General features: G+C 56.0%; 1 protein-coding gene across 1 annotated transcript in view; it reads left to right on the forward strand.

The window, feature by feature from the left end:
• Positions 1-350: 350 nt before the first annotated feature.
• LOC133352420 (zyxin-like) overlaps positions 351-21,714 on the forward strand; it is a 35,115-nt gene continuing 13,751 nt past the window's right edge. The window contains exons 1-5 of the mRNA XM_061568049.1: positions 351-500; positions 8,054-8,242; positions 15,237-15,355; positions 15,975-16,082; positions 19,947-21,128. Coding sequence (XP_061424033.1) covers positions 464-500; positions 8,054-8,242; positions 15,237-15,355; positions 15,975-16,082; positions 19,947-21,128 — 1,635 coding nt within the window. The 5' untranslated portion in view covers positions 351-463. The remainder of the gene's footprint in view (positions 501-8,053; positions 8,243-15,236; positions 15,356-15,974; positions 16,083-19,946; positions 21,129-21,714) is intronic.

The following is a 21,714-nucleotide window of genomic DNA, read 5'->3' on the forward strand; positions in this document are numbered from 1 at the left end:
TACGAGTGTTCGTAAGCCCGGGTGTTCGTATGTTGGGTGTTCGTATGTATGGGTGTTCGTAAGCCCAGGTGTTCGTATGTTCGGCTGTTCGTGAGTCGGGCACTGCCCGTAACTGTTCTTACGGAAGCCGCCCCCCCGCACCCCACCTCAGCCGTGGCGAGCCAGGCAGGCGGTGAAGGGAACAGCCCCACGCCAAATGGAATAAGCGCGAGACGGGAAACGGCTGATGAAGAAGGCTGCCCGATAGCGCCATATTAGGGCATAGGGGAGAGAGCAGCGGGCAGGGGGGGGGAGAGGTAGGGGCGGACGTGGGGGGGGGATGTGGGGGGGGTGAGGGATGTGGGGGGGATGTGTGGGGGGGGATGTGGGGGGATGTTTCGTGGAGAGGAGGAAGCCGGAGGGAGGAGTGGATCGTGAAGGACTCTGCCGAGTGTTCAGAGTTTGCGAGCTCCTCTCCCCCTTGATGCTAAGTGGAAGCGGCGTGCGAGTTGGGAGAGGGGGTGAGTGATTGTGTGCGAGTCGGGGTGTGTGTGTCGGGGTGTGCGTGTGTGTGTGTCGGGGTGTGTGTATGTGTCCTTCGTGTGTTGGAATGTGAGTGTGGGTGGGTGTGTGTCTGGGTGGGGTTGTGTGAGTGTATGTACAGTATGCATGTGTTAGATGTGTGTAGAAGTTGGTGTGTCGGGGTGTGTGAGTGTGTGTGTGTATTTATGTGAGTGTGACTGTGAGTGTGTTGGTGTGTCGGGGTGTGTGAGTGTGTGTCGGGGTGTGCGAGTGTGTGTCGGGGTGTGTGTGTCGGGGTGTGTGTGTATTTATGTGAGTGTGACTGTGAGTGTGTTGGTGTGTCGGGGTGTGTGTGTGTGTCGGGGTGTGTGTGTGTGTCGGGGTTTGTGTGTCGGGGTGTGTGTGTCGGGGTGTGTGTGTATTTATGTGAGTGTGACTGTCAGTGTGTTGGTGTGTCGGGGTGTGTGAGTGTGTGTCGGGGTGTGCGAGTGTGTTGGTATGTAGGGGTGTGTGAGTGTGTGTCGGGGTGTGTGTGTGTCGGGGTGTGTGTGTATTTATGTGAGTGTGACTGTGAGTGTGTTGGTGTGTCGGGGTGTTAGTGTGTGTATCTGTGTGTATCTGTGTGTATGTGTCGGGGCGTGTGAGTGTGTGTCGGGGTGTGTGAGTGTGTTTCTGTGTGTGTGTGTATCTGTTCGAGTGTGTTGGTGTGTGAGTGTGTGTGTGTGTCGGGGTGTGTGAGTGTGTGTCTGTGTGAGTGTCGGGGTGTGTGAGTGTGTGTCTGTGTGAGTGTGTTGGTGTGTGTGTCTGCGTGAGTGTGTGTCTGGGTGTGTGTCGGGGTGTGTGAGTGTGTATCTGTGTGAGTGTGTGTCTGTGTGTGTTTCGGGGTGTGTGTGTCTGTGTGAGTGTGTGTCTGTGTGTGTTTCGGGGTGTGTGTGTCTGTGTGAGTGTGTGTCTGGGTGGTGTAGCAGTTCGCGTGCTGCGCTACGAACCCGGCGACCTGAGTTCGATTTCCGCTCACGGCTAACATCAGTGACGATTGTCCGAACCGGTCCTGAGCCTCCCCTAGGTCGACTCAGCCTCAAAGTCAGTACCTAGCGCGGTGTGTAATCATCGTCACTGGGGAGACAAAGGCGGTCGGGTGTGGTGCTGGCCACCCACCCCCTCGTGTGCCGTGCCGGCCTTCATAGGTGCTCGCTAACAGCACTTGTCCCAACAGTCTGTTAGAGGCTACATGGGGGATCTTTGTATAGTGTTGGTATGCGTGTCTTGAGTGTGTCATTGGGGTGTATGTGTGTGTGGGTGTGTGGGTGTGTGTATGTGTGTGTGTTGGTGTGTGTGTCTTGAGTGTTTGATTGGGGTGTGTGGGTAGTATGTGTTGGTGTGCGTGTGTGTTGGTGTGCGTGTGTGTTGGTGTGTGTGTTGGTGTGTGTGTGTCTTGAGTTTGTGGTTGTGGTGTGTATGTGTGTGTGATTGGTGTGTGTGTGTCTTGAGTGTGTGATTGGGATGTGTATGTGTGTGTGTTTGGTGTGTGTGTGTGTCTTGAGTGTGTGATTGGGGTGTGTATGTATGTATGTGTTGGTGTGTGTGTCTTGATTGTGTGATTGGGGTGTGTGTGTGTGTCTTGAGTGTGTGACTGGGGTGTGTATGTGTGTGTTAGGTTGGGTGTGTGGTGACTGGAGTGTGTGCTGTAAGCTGTGTATGTCTGGGGGGTGTGTATGTGTGTGTTTGTGTGTGTGTGTTGGTGTGTGTGTGTCTTGGTGGTAACGATTATCTGATCTGGGCCTCCCCTAGGTCGACTCAGCCTCAAATGAGTACCTGGTGCGGTGTGTAAACATCGGCACTAGGGAGACAAAGGCGGCCGGGCGTGGTGTTGGCCACCCACTCCCTCGTGTGCCACAATGCCCGGCCTTCATAGGTGCTGCAACTCGCTAACAGCACTTGCCCCAACAGTCTGTTATGGCTACACGGGGGATCTCTGTCTTGTGTTTATATAATATGGGTGTGCATGTGGGGAAATAGTGGAGTCTGTACGGTTGGATGTGTGTGTGTGTGAGGCTGTAGGAGTGTGTCATGTTCAAGTGTTGTACAGTACGTTGTGGTAGCACGGTTGGCTACGTACGGTGCGAAAGAAGTCCACCATGTCACGTGTGTTCTGTACGTGATGTGTGTGTGTGTTGCATGTGGTGTGTAATGCGTTGTGCGCACATGTCGCCACCGGGGAGACAAAGGCGGCTGGGCGTGGTGCTGGCCACCCACCCTCTAGTGTGCTGTGCAGACCTTAATAGGTGCTCGCTAACAGCACTTGCCCCAACAGTGAGCGCTAGGCTATCCGGGGGATCTTTGTCTCTGTGTACACACCCAGACAATCTGTGTATACACACACAGCCACGCACACGGCTCTGTAGGAGTCTGTATTTGCTGAGTGTATTTCCTGTGGTCTGTGGTATGGTGGCTAGGAGATGTTAACTACCTCGCCTGGTACACAGGAGGTTGTGGGTTCGATCCCGACCCTGACGCCTGCTGCTGAATATTTGGAGTTTGCGTGTCTCTCTCTCATCATCATCATCATCACGGTGACTAGGAGATGTTAACTACCTCGCCTGGTATGCAGGAGGTCGTGGGTTCGATCCCGACCCTGACGCCTGCTGTATATTTGGAGTTTGCGTGTCTCTCTCATCATCATCATCACGGTGGCTAGGAGATGTTAACTACCTCGCCTGGTACACAGGAGGTTGTGGGTTCGATCCCGACCCTGACGCCTGCTGCTGAATATTTGGAGTTTGCGTGTCTCTCTCATCATCATCATCACGGTGGCTAGGAGATGTTAACTACCTCGCCTGGTACACAGGAGTTTGTGGGTTCGATCCCGACCCTGACGCCTGCTGCTGAATATTTGGAGTTTGCGGTGTCTCTCTCTCTCATCATCATCATCACGGTGGCTAGGAGATGTTAACTACCTCGCCTGGTACACAGGAGTTTGTGGGTTCGATCCCGACTCTGATGCCTGCTGCTGAATATTTTGAGTTTGCGTGTCTCTCTCATCATCATCATCACGGTGGCTAAGAGATGTTAACTACCTCGCCTGGTATGCAGGAGGTCGTGGGTTCGATCCCGACCCTGACGCCTGCTGCTGCTGTATATTTGGAGTTTGCGGTCTCTCTCTCTCTCTCCTCGTGGTCAGGTGGACTTTTTCTCCGACTCCTCCTCTTCTCACCCTCGACATTTAGACTCACGCCTTGAGAGCATCTGGCTGCTGTACATTTCCACGCGATGATGATGATGACGATAAGCCGCTGAGCAATCATTTGTGGCCTGGTCACTTCTAAAAAAGATCTAGACAGCTCAGTGGGCCTTACCTGATGACATAAACAAAGTTTATGGTTTAGTTTATGGCTTTAACAGCCGCTCAAAAACGTCCGGCAGTAACAACGACGACACCGCAACACTGTGTGTGGTCTTGAAAGGAAACCGTTTTTACAATATCCGACGTTTCGGGCGATGGCCCTTTTGCCGCTATCGTTGTGGTGATGCCAGGCCACCCTTGCGAATGAGACTCCTCTCCTGGTGGGCCGAGTTCTCGCCCTCGCCTCGCGGAGAGGAAGCCACGCGGCCGGTCACTGCCGCACCCCTCACGGGGGAGGCCTCCTGGCATGGGAACCGCTCTTGATAAGTGGCGGTGTCTCACCTGAGCCTCACCTGTGTGTGTGTGTGTCACTGTGTGTGTGTGTGTCACTGTGTGTGTGTCTCACCTGTGTGTGTGTCTCACCTGTGTGTGTGTCACGAGAGGAAAGGGCGGTCCTGCACAGATGCCATATTTTCTGTCCGTCTGCTACAGCAGAGGTGTAGGGAATTCCAAAAAGACCTACATCTCTGCTTTATTGACCTGGTCAAGGCCTATGATACCATCAGTAGGCCTGGGCTCTGGGTTGTTCTTCGTGCTTTCGGAGTCCCTGACCCTCTGCTCACGATCATTAAGGACCTTCATGATGGTGAGCGGGCCCGGGTAAAACTACGTGGCCGGGAGTCGGAGCCTTTCCCTGTACACCTTGGGGTGCGACAGGGATGTCCTCTGGCTCCCACATTATTTAACATCTATTTTGACCGCGTAGTTCGTGAAGCCTTCAATAGCTGTACCGGGGGAATTTCCATTTGGTACAGATATAATGGGAGGCTGATCGACGCCCGGGTGCGATCAAGGGATGGCTCCCTATTGGTCAACCACGTTATGTATGCCGATGATTTGGTAATAGCTGCTCACTCAGAGGAGGAGTTGGAGACGCTGCTGCTGAGACTGGAGCGTGCCACTAAGAGGTGGGGCCTTACCATCAGCCCCACCAAAACTAAGCACCTGCCTGGGTATTTTGTACCATCGGACACTCCACCCCCACAACTCCCAATTGGTGATGGGGCAGTTGTGGAGAGAGTGGAGAGTTTCCCATACCTGGGCAGTGTGCTTATGACCGGCTCCAGTCTATCAGCAGAGGTCTCACTCCGAATCAGTCGAGCGGCAATATCTTTTCATCGGTTGCGTAACGCTGTGTGGAAGCTACCTGGTCTGTCGCTCCGCACGAAGCTTCAGGTCTTCTCGGCCACGGTCATTCCCTCCCTTCTCTACGCTTGCGAGACGTGGACCCCCCTGGTGGAGCATCTTCGCCGGTTGGAAACATTTAGGCTGGCCTGCCTACGATCCATCCTGGGTTTAACCAGGCTGGATTGTGTGAGGAGCTCACAAATCCTTGAAAGATCTGGGCAAAGTCCCATCAGTGAGCTCCTCCGGCAGGCAAGGCTGCGTTGGCTGGGTCATGTAGCCCGCATGCCCAGCCACCGCATGCCTAAACAGCTTTTGTTCGGCCGGATCGAGGGGGCTAGACGGGCGCGGCACGGGCTGGAGAAGAGATGGAGTGATGTGGTACAGGAGGACGTGGAGCTGAGTGGACTTGCCGATGACTGGTACCAGCGGTGTCAAGATCGGCCTCAGTGGAGGAGGCTCGTGAAGGACGCTACTGGGCAGTTGGAGGCAGTCGCCCTCCAACAACAACGGAGGGCGGAGGAGCGACGCTCACAACAACGAGCGGAGCGCCGGGTGGCTAAAGCACAGCAAGTTGGCACAGTAGGGGGCACAGGTGGTGCATCAGCCAGTCATCTCGGTCATCTCGGTCAGTCGACCCGTGGCACCTGCTGGGTCTGCCCCGTGACCTCCTGCCAGCGGGCTTTCGACACTTCACGTGGCCTCAAGGTGCACTTGGCCTGGCACAAGCATCGTGGTGACGTCACCGCCACTTAGTGGCGAATGGCGGTTGTTGTTGTTGTTGTTGTTGTGTCTCACCTGTGTGTGTGTGTCACCTGTGTGTGTGTGTCACTGTGTGTCTCACTGTGTGTGTGTCTCACCTGTGTGTGTCTCGCTCTGTGTGTGTGTCACTGTGTGTGTGTCACTGTGTGTGTGTGTCTCACCTGTGTGTGTGTCCTGCACAGATGCCATATGTTCTGTCCGTCTGCTACAGCAGAGGTGTAGGGAATTCCAAAAAGACCTACATCTCTGCTTTATTGACCTGGTCAAGGCCTATGATACCATCAGTAGGACTGGGCTCTGGGTTGTTCTTCGTGCTTTCGGAGTCCCTGACCCTCTGCTCACGATCATTAAGGACCTTCATGATGGTGAGCGGGCCCGGGTAAAACTACGTGGCCGGGAGTCGGAGCCTTTCCCTGTACACCTTGGGGTGCGACAGGGATGTCCTCTGGCTCCCACATTATTTAACATCTATTTTGACCGCGTAGTTCGTGAAGCCTTCAATAGCTGTACCGGAGGAATTTCCATTTGGTACAGATATAATGGGAGGCTGATCGACGCCCGGGTGCGATCAAGGGATGGCTCCCTATTGGTCAACCACGTTATGTATGCCGATGATTTGGTAATAGCTGCTCATTCAGAAGAGGAGTTGGAGACGCTGCTGCTGAGACTGGAGCGTGCCACCAAGAGGTGGGGCCTTACCATCAGCCCCACCAAAACTAAGCACCTGCCTGGGTATTTTGTACCATCGGACACTCCACCCCCACAACTCCCAATTGGTGATGGGGCAGTTGTGGAGAGAGTGGAGAGTTTCCCATACCTGGGCAGTGTGCTTATGACCGGCTCCAGTCTATCAGCAGAGGTCTCACTCCGAATCAGTCGAGCGGCAATATCTTTTCATCGGTTGCGTAACGCTGTGTGGAAGCTACCTGGTCTGTCGCTCCGCACGAAGCTTCAGGTCTTCTCGGCCACGGTCATTCCCTCCCTTCTCTACGCTTGCGAGACGTGGACCCCCCTGGTGGAGCATCTTCGCCGGTTGGAAACATTTAGGCTGGCCTGCCTACGATCCATCCTGGGTTTAACCAGGCTGGATTGTGTGAGGAGCTCACAAATCCTTGAAAGATCTGGGCAAAGTCCCATCAGTGAGCTCCTCCGGCAGGCAAGGCTGCGTTGGCTGGGTCATGTAGCCCGCATGCCCAGCCACCGCATGCCTAAACAGCTTTTGTTCGGCCGGATCGAGGGGGCTAGACGGGCGCGGCACGGGCTGGAGAAGAGATGGAGTGATGTGGTACAGGAGGACGTGGAGCTGAGTGGACTTGCCGATGACTGGTACCAGCGGTGTCAAGATCGGCCTCAGTGGAGGAGGCTCGTGAAGGACGCTACTGGGCAGTTGGAGGCAGTCGCCCTCCAACAACAACGGAGGGCGGAGGAGCGACGCTCACAACAACGAGCGGAGCGCCGGGTGGCTAAAGCACAGCAAGTTGGCACAGTAGGGGGCACAGGTGGTGCATCAGCCAGTCATCTCGGTCATCTCGGTCAGTCGACCCGTGGCACCTGGGTCTGCCCCGTGACCTCCTGCCAGCGGGCTTTCGACACTTCACGTGGCCTCAAGGTGCACTTGGCCTGGCACAAGCATCGTGGTGATGTCACCGCCACTTAGTGGCGAATGGCGGTTGTTGTTGTTGTGTGTCTCACTGTGTGTGTGTCTCACTGTGTGTGTGTGTCTCACCTGTGTGTGTGTGTGTCACTCTGTGTGTGTGTGTCTGTGTGTCACTGTGTGTGTGTGTCTCACTCTGTGTGTGTGTCTCACTGTGTGTGTGTGTCTCACCTGTGTGTGTCTCACTCTGTGTGTGTCTCACTCTGTGTGTGTGTGTCTCACTGTGTGTGTGTGTCTCACTCTGTGTGTGTGTCACCTGTGTGTGTGTGTCTCACTGTGTGTGTGTGTCTCACTCTGTGTGTGTGTCTCACCCTGTGTGTGTGTCTCACTCTGTGTGTGTCTCACTCTGTGTGTGTGTGTCTCACTTTGTGTGTGTGTCACATGTGTGTGTGTCTCACGGTGTGTGTGTGCCACCTGTGTGTGTGTGTCTCACTCTGTGTGTGTCTCACTGTGTGTGTGTGTCTCACTGTGTGTGTGTGTGTGTCTCACTGTGTGTGTGTCACCTGTGTCTCACTGTGTGTGTGTGTCTCACTGTGTGTGTGTCACCTGTGTTTCACTGTATGTGTGTTTCACCTGTGTCTCTGCTGCGTGTGTCTCCCCCACCGTAGACATGTGGGAGTCACGCTCACAGCAGGCGGCCGCAGGCCCGGGCCCTCGCAAGGCCCCTCCGCCAGCCGTGGCCCCCAAGCCCAAGTTCAACCCCCACGCGGGGGGGGCCGCCGGAGCCGGGGGGGGTCCCCGCGCCGCGCAGGGCATGCTGGGAACGGTGGGGCGGCTGCCCCTCTTATCCGGAGACGGTGAGTGAACACCAGTGGCTGCCAAAGGTCACACAGAACCGCATTGCCGTGCGTGTAGAGGATCGTTCGCCCCTCGGGAGAAACGTACGAACGGGAGATCGAACGGCCGGGAGATCGAACGGCCGGGAGATCGAACGAACGGGAGATCGAACGAACGGGAGATTGAACGGCCGGAGATCGAACGAACGGGAGATCGAACGAACGGGAAATCGAGCGAACGGGAGATCGAGCGAACGGGAGATCGAACGAACGGGAGATCGAGCGAACGGGAGATCGAACGAACGGGAGATCGAACGAACGGGAGATCGAACGAATGGGAGATCGAACGAATGGGGGATCGTGCGAACGGGAGATCGAACGAACGGGAGATCGAGCGAACGGGAGATCGAACGAACGGGAGATCGAGCGAACGGGAGATCGAACGAACGGGAGATCGTGCGAACGGGAGATCGAACGAACGGGAGATCGAACGAACGGGAGATCGAACGAACGGGAGATCGAACGAACGGGAGATCGAGCGAACGGGAGATCGAACGAACGGGAGATCGTACGACGCCGGCCTGACGCCGTCGCCAGAGCGGAGGAAGAGAGTTGGCGCCTGCTGGCTCCTTTCCCCCCACGGGGTGGCGTCAGAGGCAGCCTCCTTGTGTCCACCGACACAAATAGCTCATCACACAGGGACTGTTAACTGCAGAGTCTGGTGCAACACTAAAATATATAGTTGTTTGTAATATGTCCCCGCGCTCTAACCGCGCAGTCCTGCCGAGCTGCTGCTTACAGCTGGACGCTTGCACGCGTTCTGGATGCGCCCCTTGCCCCCCTGCTGCTGGCTGGAGCTCGAGAGCAAAGATGCTCGTGGCTGGGGTCTTCATCGCTTCACCCTCCACTATTGTGTGGTGTGGTGTGTGGGTGGGGTGGTGGTGGTGGTGGAGGGTGGGTGGTGGTGGTGGAGGGTGGTGGTGTGTGAGTGGGGTGGTGGTGGTGGAGGGTGGTGGTGGGGAGTGGAGGTAGTGGTGGAGGGTGTTGGTGGTGGTGGAGGGTGGTGGTGGTGGAGGGTGGAAGATGGTGGTGGTGGAGGTGTTGGTGGTTGGTGGTGGAGGGTGGTGGTGGAGGGTGGTGGTGGTGGAGGGTGGTGGTGGTGGAGGGTGGTGGTGGTGGAGGGTGGTGGAGGGTGGTGGTGATGGGTGGTGGTGGTGGAGGATGGTGGTGGTGGTGGTGGAGGGTGGTGGTGGTGGAGGGTGGTGGTGGTGGAGGATGGTGGTGGAGGATGGTGGTGGTGGAGGGTGGTGGTGGTGGAGGATGGTGGTGTTGATGGGTGGTGGAGGTGGTGGGTGGCCCCTATTTAAAGGAAGCTGTGCACACGCACGTGTGAGTGACACCTTGCTTGCTGCACGCTTTCATCATTCCAATCGCTCCTTTCCCCTATCCAGGTGGGCCCCGCCCGCCCCATTGTGTGTCCCCTCCTGACTTACGCGTCACATGTGACACGCACAAGAACGTCGCGCCAGGAGCCGACTGTGGCTCATCGCGTTTGTTTCCCACCCAAGCTTGGGTTGGCTAAAGGTCTGGAGGTAGAGATGGGGAGGGCAAGAGGCCCGTGGGAGCGGGGTCACGCGGTGGGCAGGCTTTAATTGAAGTAATCAAAGGGGAAATGAAAATAAACACAAACGTGATTCTTGGGGGCAGCCTGGAGCACTTCCCTTGCTGGGGGAGAGCGAAGCGATCCTCACCCCCCCCCCCCCCCGGGGCCCCCTCCCCCCGGGGCCCCCTCCCCCTGCGGCCCCTCCCCCCGGGGCCCCCTCCCCCTGCGGCCCCTCCCCCCGGGGCCCCCTCCCCCCAACCTGCGCCCGCTTGTCGCTTTATTTCCTGACTAGCGGGAAGTACCCGGCGTTGCCCGGGCGAAAAAGATACACACACATCGACTTAGACACACACACAAACACATCGACTTACACACATATATTGACTCACACACACACAGACATCCACTGTAGAGAGACACACATGGAGTTACACACACAAGTCGACGTACACACATACAGCGACTCACACACACATACGTAGACTCTCACACACACATCGACCTAAGCACACATATGGACTTACACACACACATATCGACTAAGACACACACATGTGGAATTACACACACAGATGGACCCACGCACATACATCGACTCACACACACATATACATAGACTCACACACACATTGGCCGACACACACATATGGACTCAAATAGACACAGACATGGACTTTAGATACACAAACATGGAGTTACACACACAAATCGACTCACCCAGCTGCCTCGCGCTGTAGGTAGTTCTCGAACGATGGGTCCCAAGCGTCGCCACTGTGGCTAGGAGATGTTAATTACCTCGCCTGGTCTACAAGAGGTCGTGGGTTCGATCCCGACCCTGACGCCTGCTGCTGTATATTTGGAGTTTGCGTGTCTCTCTCTCTCATCATCACCACGGTGGCTATGAGGTGTTAACTACCTCGCCTGGTACGCAGGAGGTGGTGGGTTTGATCCCGACCCTGACGCCTGCTGCTGTATATTTGGAGTTTGCGGTGTCTCTCTTTCTCATCTATCATCACGGTGGCTAGGAGATGTTAACTACCTCGCCTGGTGCACAGGAGTTCGTGGGTTCGATCCCGACCCTGACGCCTGCTGCTGTATATTTGGAGTTTGCGTGTCTCTCTCATCATCATCACGGTGGCTAGGAGATGTTAACTACCTCGCCTGGTATGCAGGAGGTCGTGGGTTCGATCCCGACCCTGATGCCTGCTGCTGTATATTTGGAGTTTGCGGTGTCTCTCTCTCTCCCCGTGGTCGTTTGGATTTTTCTCCGGCTCCTCCGGTTTTTACCCCTCCACATTTAGAGTCAACAACACCACACGTGTAGAGTCTTTGGCTGCTGAACTTTTCCACACGATGGCGATAATCCACCTCGTTGAGAAATCATTTGTGGCCAGGTCGATTGTGAAAGAGAGCTAAACAGCTCAGTGAGGGCCTTACCTGGTTAAAATAAAAAAAAACTAATTGTGAGATAGTAAATAGTTAGCTGGTAACTGAGGTGCTTCATTACTGCCACGGCGTATGAAGAACTACGGCAAGAGCTGTAGGTGGAAGGTTCGTGGTCTCTGTGTGTACGTACGTTGAACTTCTTTCGCACCGTACGTAGCCAAACGTGCTCATCGGCGGTGCGGGGGAAGGACAACAAACTAAACATCACAAAAAATAGCTCCAAACAAGTGAGTTTGTCAATCTGGGCTTTAAGTGTGCGCACAGCTCCCAGTGGCTTCCTCATATCGGAAGGGGAAGAACGTTCCAGACGGCCGCAGAAGCGGCACATCCGAAAGTGCCGCGCGATGCGGCAACCGCCGTCTTTGATGGGCAGCAAGATGCCGCTGCGAGGAGGCCTGGAGTTGTCGCGATGATGGTTTATCCTTTACACTATGAGACATCTCCTTTACCAGTGGCAAAATATAGTAGTAGGTTTTCACCATTTAAACTGGTACAAAACTGACACCTTTATACAAGGCATCATGTTTGCAATAACCACAACACAAGCAGTCAAAATGCAAACAAAAAGAAAAGAAACAACTCTGATAATGATAACAAAGGACAGTGCATTTTATTATCATTATCAGAGTTGTTTCTTTTTTTATGTTGAGGCTACGTGGCTATTAGAGTGTCTGTGTTGACGTGGTTATTAGTAGCGGCTGTGTGGACGTGGTTCTCCGTGTTGATGGAGGCCACAGACAGAAATAGTCTCCGCCAGGAGCCGCGTGTTTACAGCGAGGGGAAGGGGAAGAGGTGGGAGCAGGAGGAGGAAGAGGTGGGAGGAGGAAGAGGTGGGGAGAGTGAGCGAGGCCACTGTCCGAGCGAGGTCGTGGTTCTTGTGGGTGACGCAGGTCCCACCGGGCGACAGTCCTGTTGCTGCTGCTGCTGCTGCAGCTGTTGTTGCTGCTGCTGCTGCTGATGCTGCTGCTGCTGCAGTTGCTGCTGCTGCAGCTGTTGCTGCTGCTGATGCTACTGCTGCTGCTGCAGTTGCTGCTGCTGCCGCTGCTGCTGCTGCTGCTTCTGCTGCTGCAGCTGCTGCTGCTGCTGCTGCTGCAGCTGCTGCAGCTGCAGCAGCTGCAGCAGCTGCAGCAGCTGCTGTGTGTGGGCCGTGGTGCACAAGCACAGACAACAGCGCTCTGTGTAGACAATCCGAACAAACATTCGCGTGCACAATTCTCAAAAGCGAGACTTCTATTTCCACAGTGCCCAGACGTCGCACGCAATTTGGGATCGAAAACATTTGGAACCGCCCAGTTTCGTGTCTTGTCCTCTGGCTGACTCTCTCATCAAAATCACCGGAGATTCAGTGCCAATGTGATTTTACAACATGGGTTGCTTATTATTAATCATCTTCTTGGTTCTTTCGGTAAAGTCACGTAGAAGGGAAATAATAAAATAATAAAAATAAAACATAATAAAATACAATTCTTCTTCCCACCTCCCCCCCCTCCAACCCAGCTTAAATATACGCTCCAAGCTTTGTGGTGTTCCATTCTTCACCTGAGGACGGCTGCTTGCGTTGTGGCCGAAACGTCGTGAGAATTGTATTTTATTATGTTTTATTTTTATTATTTTATTACTTCCTTTCTACGTGACTTCACCGAAAGAACCAAGAAGAAGATGCTCCCTTCTTATTCTTCTTCTTCCTCAGCACTTCCGTCCGGCGAGGTCGCCCATTCCGGCCTTCGAATGCCGAGCTCACACAGGGTGGCGGCGGCGGTGCGGGTGGGATGGTAGTTATGAGTCTTTGAGCTGCAGCGAAGCAATGATTGTGCCAATTGGATGTGCTCACGTCTGATCCGGCTGTTGTTCCACAATTTCACCCACGTTGTTTTGAATATAATAATAACAACATTAAAAGGTCGTTCACGTCCACGGGCACCCAGACCTCGGCACGAACCCGATCCGCCCGCCGTGCCGCGGAGAACGGGCACGGCGGTTGTTGTTCCCTGACGGGGCGTGCACGTGTGTGTGTGCACGTGCGTGTGTGTGTGTGTATGTGCGTGTTTGTGTGCACGTGCGTGTGTGCACGTGCGTGTGTGCACGTGCGTGTGTGTGCACGTGCGTGTGTGCACGTGCGTGTGTGCACGTGCGTGTGTGTGCACGTGCGTGTGTGTGCACGTGTGTGTGTGTGTGTGCACGTGTGTGTGTGTGTGCACGTGTGTGTGTGTGTGCACGTGTGTGTGTACACGTGTGTGTGTGCACGTGCGTGTGCGTGTGTGTGTGTACACGTGCGTGTGTGTGCACGTGTGTGTGTGTGCACGTGTGTGCACGTGCGTGTGTGTGTGCACGTGCGTGTGTGCACGTGCGTGTGTGTGCACATGCGTGCACGTGTGTGTGTGTATGTGTGTGCGCACGTGCACACACACACGTGTGCACGTGTGTGTGTGCGGTGTAGCGGTCAGCACTACGCTGCGCTACGAACCCGGCGTGCCGAGTTCGATTCCCGCTCACGGCCAACACCGGTGACGATTATCTGAACCGGTCCTGGGCCTCGGATATTTGGTTGAAGAATGTTCCCCGGCACAGGGAGCCAGGGGATTGGTGTCAGTTTAAGTGCCCTGCTTATGATGCGACGGAGAGATGTTAACTAACTACCTTGCCTCGCACACAGGAGGTCATGGGTTTGATGCTCAACCCTCACGCCTGCTGTTTATTTGGAGTTTGCGGTCTCTCTCTCCCCGTGGTAGCGTGGATTTTTTCTCCGGGTCCTCCGGTTTTTCTCCTCCACATTTAGAATCAACAACATCATCAGTATGTGGCTGTAATCGAAGAAAATTCATTTGTGGCCAGGTCGCTTAAGAAAAAGAGCAATATAGCTCAGTGGGCCTTACCTGGTAGAATACAAAATAGTTCATCGTTTTTAGTTTAGTTAATGCCTGGGCTTCCTCTGTGGAGAAGGTGTCTATGTAGGCCTTGCCAGTCTCTGTGGGTCTCTCTTTGAGTATATAGCTTGTATGGGAGTCTATTGACTTTTTGTTGTGAGTCTATGCGCCAATAAGCAAGCCTATGAGTATCTGTGTGAGTCTGTGGGTCTCTATATGAGTCTGTTGGTCTCTGTGGGAGTCTAGGTTTTTATGGGAGTCTTTGGGTTGATGTGTGAGTCTATGGGTCTCTATGTGAATCTATCGGTCTCTATGTGAGTCTGTGGGTCTCTGTGGGAGTCGAGGTTTTTGTATTAGTCGATGCATCCCTGTGGGAGTCTATGGGTCTCTATGTGAGTCTATGGGTCTATATGTGGGTCAGTATGGGTTTATGGGTATAGCGATCAGTTCTGTGCGTCGCTTTGGGTCTCTGCGTGAGTCTATAGGTCCCATGCGAGTCGATGTGTTTAACGTGAGTCTACAGCTTCTCTGTGTTAGTTTGTGGGTCTCTGTGGTGCAGTAGAGTGACGTGGTTGGCATGGGCCCTGGTGCATAGACTGAAATGAAGGGCTATTTGGACCCCCCCCCTTATCCGGCCGTTATGCCCTGGCGCAGTCGCACCGCCCTGCGCACTCCCACTGCCCCATCGCTGCGAGCGCCAGCGTTGTGCAGACAGATAGAGCCTCTGTGCGAGGGCGCAGGCACAAGCCGTGGGTCAGGGGAAATTGCTGCTGCGTGTGGAGGAATTTGCGGTTGTGGTCGTGTCGGTGGTGGAAACGGGGGGTGGGTGGCTGCCCCTCCTCCCCCTGCCCACCACTGTGGCCCACGCAAAGGGGAAGTGCGTGCTTGGGCTAACACCAGAGATGGGTGGGGGGATAAAGTCGCGGCTACGTGCGGAATGAAATCATGGGTCGTGCCGAATGAAGTCGCGGACCGTGCAGAATGAATTCGAGGGCCTTGTGGAATGAATTCGAGGGCCGTATCTGCCCCGAGAGTTGTTGTTCCTCTGCCCCTACTTGACACCCTCTCGCCCGCTCCTTCCCCCGCTCACCCCAACCACCAGGTGACCTCCCCCCACCGCCGCCACCGCCGCCGTGCGAGGAGCAGGAGGAGGTCTCGGGGGGCCCCGTGTCTCCCCCGGGGGGCTTCCCCCTGCCCCCTCCGGTCGTGTCGCCAATCGCGGTGAGGACGAGGGGAGACACACGGGGGGGGGGGGAGGGGTGGAAACACGGGGAGGCACGGAGCGGGAGATAAAGGGAGATAAAGGGAGATACAGGGAGATAAAGGGGATTTAAAGGGGAGACACGGGGAGACACGGGGAGATACAGGGAGATACAGGGAGATAAAGGAGAGACACGGGGAGATACAGGGAGATAAAGGAGAGACACGGGGAGACAGGGAAATACAGGGAGATAAAGGAGAGACACGAGGAGACACAGGGAGATACAGAGAGATAAAGGAGAGACACGGGTAGATACAGGGGAGACACGGGGAGATAAAGGAGAGACACGGGGAGACAGGCACAGCACGCACGTGTTTAGGACTCTGTCCACGTGTTCGATTCCGGCTCAGGGTGACGAACATCTGAACTGGTCCTGGGCCTCCCCTATGTCGTCCGAGCCTTGTGCCTGGTGAGGTGTGCAATCAAAATCAGCATTGGGGAGACAAAGGCTGCCGTGGGCAGCTGGCCACCCACCCCTCTCGTGTACCGTTGTGGGCCTTGGTAGGTGCTCACTACCAGCACTTGCCTCAACAGTCTGTGACAGGCTACACGGGGGGAATCTTTGTCTTTGTCTTGTAGAAGCAGCCTCTGGGGAAGCAGTCGAGCATCGAGGTGGAGATCGATCAGCTGAACAGCCTCATCGCCGAGATGGAGAGCCTGGCTCCACTGGAGCCACGCGGGTGGCAGGTACGCACGTGTACACACACACACACGTGTACACACACACAAGCACGCGCACACACAACAACAACAACCGCCATTCTCCACTAAGTGGCGGTGACGTCACCACGACGCTTGTGCCAGGCCAAGTGCACCTTGAGGCCACGTGAAGTGTCGAACGCCCGCTGGCAGGAGGTCACGGGGCAGACCCAGCAGGTGCCACGGGTCGACTGACCGAGATGACTGGCTGATGCACCACCTGTGCCCCCTACTGTACCAACTTGCTGTGCTTTAGCCACCCGGCGCTCCGCTCGTTGTTGTGAGCGTCGCTCTTCCGCCCTCCGTTGTTGTTGGAGGGCGACTGCCTCCAACTGCCCAGTAGCATCCTTCACGAGCCTCCTCCACTGAGGCCGATCGTGACTACGCTGGTACCAGTCATCGGCAAGTCCACTCAGCTCCACGTCCTCCTGTACCACATCACTCCATCTCTTCTCTAGCCCGTGCCGCGCCCGTTTAGCCCCCTCGATTCGGCCGAACAAAAGCTGTTTAGGCATGCGGTGGCTGGGCATGCGGGCTACATGACCCAGCCAATGCAGCCTTGCCTGCCGGAGGAGCTCACCGATGGGACTTTGACCAGATCTTTGAAGGATTTGTGAGCTCCTCACACAATCCAGCCTGGTTAAACCCAGGATGGATCGTAGGCAGGCCAGCCTAAATGTTTCTAACCGGCGAAGATACTCCATTAAGGGGTTCCACGTTTCGCAAGCGTAGAGAAGGGAGGGAATGACTGTGGCCGAGAAGACCTGAAGCCTCGTGCGGAGCGACAGACCAGATAGCTTCCACACAGCGTTATGCAACTGATGAAAATATATTGCCGCTCGACTGATTAGGAGTGAGACCTCTGCTGTTAAACTGGAGCCGGTTATAAGTATACTGCCCAGGTATGGGAAACTCTCCACTCTCTCCACTACTGCCCCATCACCGATTGGGAGTTGTGGGGGTGGAGTGTCCGATGGTACAAAATACCCAGGCAGGTGCTTCGTTTTGGTGGGGCTGATGGTAAGGCCCCACCTCTTAGTGGCACGCTCCAGTCTCAGCAGCAGCGTCTCCAACTCCTCTTCTGAATGAGCAGCGATTACCAAATCATCAGCATACATAACGTGGTTGACCAATAGGGAGCCATCTCTTGATCGCACCCGGGTGTCGATCAGCCTCCCATTATATCTGTACCAAATGGAAATTCCCCCGGTACAGCTATTGAAGGCTTCACGAACTACGTGGTCAAAATAGATGTTGAATAATGTGGGAGCCAGCAGACATCCCTGTCGCACCCCAAGGTGTACAGGGAAAGGCTCTGACTCCCGGCCACGTAGTTATACCCGGGCCCTCTCACCATCATGAAGGTCCTTAATGATCGTGAGCAGAGGGTCAGGGACTCCGAAAGCATGAAGAACAGCCCAAAGCCCAGGCCTACTGATGGTATCATAGGCCTTGACCAGGTCAATAAATCAGAGATGTAGGTCTTGTTGGAATTCCCTACACCTCTGCTGTAGCAGACGGACAGAAAATATGGAATCTGTGCAGGACCGCCCTTTCCTGAAACCGCATTGGGGCTCCACAAGCCTCTCCTCAGCGTGCCGAGCAAGGCGATGTTGAATAATCCTTGCCAGGACCTTTCCTGGAACACTGAGGAGTGAGATGCCCCTGTATTTATTACAGTCTGTGCGGTCCCCCTTCTTAAAGAGGGGGACCACCAGGGCATCCTTCCAATCCTGCGGAACCCGTCCAGTGGTCCAGACTGTTGTTATCATGTCATATAGGGCAGTTTGTGCACAAACGCCACCCTCCCTCAGCATTTCTCTTGGGAGATCATTTCTGCCCTGGTTTCAGACTCCGGATCGCCTTCAGAACTTCCTCAACAGATGACACCTCAGCCAGCCACTCACAGGGGGTGACCTCTACCAATATTTGAGGCACCGCAGCCTCAGCAGGGTTATCCCCACTTTGTGCCATGATGTTTTTCTGGCTGAGAGATTTCCCCTCCCCCAGGACCTCACAGAAATGCTCAGCAAATCTGCAAACCTGTTCCTGGGGGTCGGAGATTTGATTACCGTTTTTTCCCCTAATGATGGTAATAGGTGTGGCGCTGCAGGTTACTTTTTTGATGGAGTTAAATAGTGATTTGTGATCGCGGGCCACTGAGGCAGACTCTATCTCCTCAGCAACCCGCGACCACCACCCATCCTTGCAGCGCCTTACGGCTCTCCGAACCTCCTGAACACCTCCTCTGTCAGCCAGGGTTTCTGGGGAGGTCTGGACCACGTACCCAAAGCAGCCATTGCAGCTGCATGAGTCACAGTCCTAAACCTCGCCCATTTACCCTCGACATCAGGAGGAGTGGGAGACGATGCCAACGCCAGCTGCAAGCGATGATGAAATTCTCGCTTGCAACTTTCATCAGCTAACTGAGACCAGGCCACTTTTGGTTGGAATGGGGTCCTGGGTGTACACCCACCACCGGAGTGGAAGAATGGCAGGCGCATCTTACAGATGACTAGTCGATGGTCAGAGGGCAGATCAGCTCCACGGTAGGTCCTGGTGTCAAGGACATGGGCTCGCATCCGCTGGTCCGTCACTATGTAGTCCAGCAGATGTTCTTGCTTGGACCCGGCATGCAACCATTATGTTGTGTGGATGCGCCGATGCCGGAAGAGTGTGCTGGTAATTACAAGCCCATGGGCTGCACAAAAATCTAGCAGCCTCCTACCGTTGTTATTGAGCTGATCTGGCCCATGCCTTCCAATCACTCCAGACCAGGTGCCAGCATCATGACCAACTCGGGCATTGAAGTCACCCAACAAGATGACTCTGTCCCGAGTGGCCACTTTAGCCAGCACCTGTGACAGGAGGTCATAGAAGGCATTTGACTCATCGGCTTTGCCTGCATCCCTCCACGGATGTTCATCTTCGGTGGGGGCATAAGTTACCACGACCACCACTCCTCGCCTCCGGTTGATGGGAAGGCGAGCCCAAAGTATCCTGGGGGCTTACAGCTTGCCACACCTCACCGCCATGCTCCCACGCCCCCTTCATTTTTTTGTTCAGAAGAAGAGCCACACCCTGTTGTTTGGCAGTCTCCTGCCCCGAGTGGAGAACTGTCCACCCCTCATGGTGGCAGGAGCCAGAACCGGTCCACCGGACCTCCTGAATGCCACAGAGATCCAGGCGGTACCAGTCCAGCTCCCGACAAATGAGTGGCAGCCTCTCCTCCGCAGTGAGCATTCGAACATTCCACGTGGCCATCCGCAATGGTTTTTTGTTGTTTCTGGAGGAGCCCCGAGGGTGAAGATTCAATCTCCTGGCTCCGCTAATTGGGGTTTGGCCAGGAGACGTCATAGATGCCTGTTCCCCCAGGGCCTCCGGCACAAGCTTATTAGTTACATATTTATGTTTAAGTCGTGGTTTCGTGGTAATGAATTGAAGGTGGAAGGGTTACCAACCCCTCGCACCCGTCCAAAGCCCCCGTTTAGCCACTGTGGTGGTCACAGACGCCATTAGGGGAGAGGCCAATGGGCATTGGCCCTCCCCCCATAGCACTGTCCACGACAGTGTTGCCCGTCCGGCACCGCGAGGAGGTTGGGGGTTGTTTTGCCGGACTACACACACACACACGTGCACACACACGTGTACACACACACACGTGGGTACAAAGATCCCCCTGTTGAAGAGGCTGTTGGGGAAAGTGCTGCAAGCGCGGAGCACCTTTGAGGGCGCCTCCCCATGAGTGACCATCTCCCCGTGCTCTCGCAAACGGTGGCGCCAATTGCCGCCGGGCGCCCGGCTACCAATGTTAACAATGATTCTTCTTTTCCTTCTGCGTGTCTGTTACAGGCGGCCAAGGTGACGTCCCACGCTGTGTTTGCTGGGGACGGCCAGGGCCCCGTGGCTCCCTCCAAACCCTCCCAGGGCCCCGTGGCTCCCTCCAAACCCTCCCAGGCTCCCCTGGCTCCCTCCAAACCCTCCCAGGGCCCCGTGGCTCCCTCCAAACCATCCCAGGGCCCCGTGGCTCCTTCCAAACCCTCTCAGGGCTCCGTGGCTCCCTCCAAACCCTCCCAGGCTCCCCTGGCTCCCTCCAAACCATCCCAGGCTCCCCTGGCTCCCTCCAAACCCTCCCAGGGCCCCGTGACTCCCTCCAAACCCTCCCAGGGCCCCACTCAGATCAAGTCGAGTGAGGCCTCTCCTGGGCCCAACCAGGCCGCTGTGCCCCGCCCTGGAGGGGCGGCTGGCAGCGGGGCCCGCTTCAGTGGCACCGCCGTCATGGGAGTGGTGGGAGCTGCCGGTGGTGGTGGTGCGGTAGTGCATGGTGGTGGTGGTAGTGGTGCGGTAGTGCGTGGTGGTGGTGGTAGTGGAGCGGTAGTGCATGGTGGTAGTGGTGGTGGTGGTGCAGTAGTGCATGGTGGTAGTGGTGGTAGTGGTGCAGTAGTGCATGGTGGTAGTGGTGCGGTAGTGCACGGTGGTAGTGGTGGTGGTGCGGTAGTCCATGGTGGTGGTGGTGGTAGTGCGGTAGTGCATGGTGGAGGTGGTGCGGTAGTGCATGGTGGAGGAGGAGGTGGTGGTGCGGTAGTGCATGGTGGAGGTGCGGTAGTGCATGGTGGTGGTGGTGGTGGAAGTGCGGTAGTGCATGCTGGTGGAGGTGGTGCGGTAGTGCATGCTGGAGGGGGAGGTGGTGGCACGGCGAGGCCCGCCGGCAGTGCGGACGTCCACTCCGGCTTCTCGGCGGAGGCCACGCCGAGCCGCCCGGCGTTCAACGTCCAATTCCACACCCAGCCCAAGGAGCACGCCCAGGCAGGGCCCCACAGCGGAGGAGGTCCCCACGGTGGAGGAAGTGCCCACGGTGGAGGAGGGGCCCAAGGTGGAGGGGTCCTTGGAGGAGGAGGGGCCCACGGTGGAGGAGGTCCCCACGGTGGAGGAGTGGCCCACGGTGGAGGAGTGGCCCACGGTGGAGGAGGGGCCCACGGTGGAGGATCGGCAGTGCCTCCTGATGCGGTGGTCCCAGTTGTGCAGCATGGAAAGGTGAGTCCAGTGGTAGTGGCGGATGGGGGTGGCACCGTGTGTGTGTGTGTGTGCGTGTGCGCAACAACGAGCGGAGTGCCGGGTGGCTAAAACACAGCAAGTTGGCACAGTAGGGAGCACAGGTGGTGCATCAGCCAGTCATCTCGGTCATCTCGGTCAGTCGACCCGTGGCACCTGCTGGGTCTGCCCCGTGGCCTCCTGCCAGCGGGCGTTCGACACTTCACGTGGCCTCAAGGTGCACTTGGCCTGGCACAAGCGTCGTGGTGACGTCACCGCCACTTAGTGGCGAATGGCGGTTGTTGTTGTGTGTGTGTGTGCGTGTGTGCGTGTGTGTGCGTGCGTGTGCGTGCGTGTGTGCGTGTGTGTGCGTGCGTGTGTGTGCGTGTTTGTGTGTGTGTGTGTGCGTGTGTGTGCATGTTTGTGTGTGGGGAGCGGCAGTGTAGTGGTTAGCGCGCTGCGCTACGAACCCGGCGACCCGGGAACGATTCCCGCTCACGGCCACCATCGGTAACGATTATCTGAATTGGTCCTGGGCCTCCCCTAGGTCGACTCAGCCTCAGATGAGTACCTGGTGCAGGGTGTAAAC

Source organism: Lethenteron reissneri, chromosome 40 (genome assembly GCF_015708825.2).
Source record: "Lethenteron reissneri isolate LAM-NWPU_2019-01 chromosome 40, ASM1570882v1, whole genome shotgun sequence".
In the NCBI taxonomy this organism is placed as follows: domain Eukaryota; kingdom Metazoa; phylum Chordata; class Hyperoartia; order Petromyzontiformes; family Petromyzontidae; genus Lethenteron; species Lethenteron reissneri.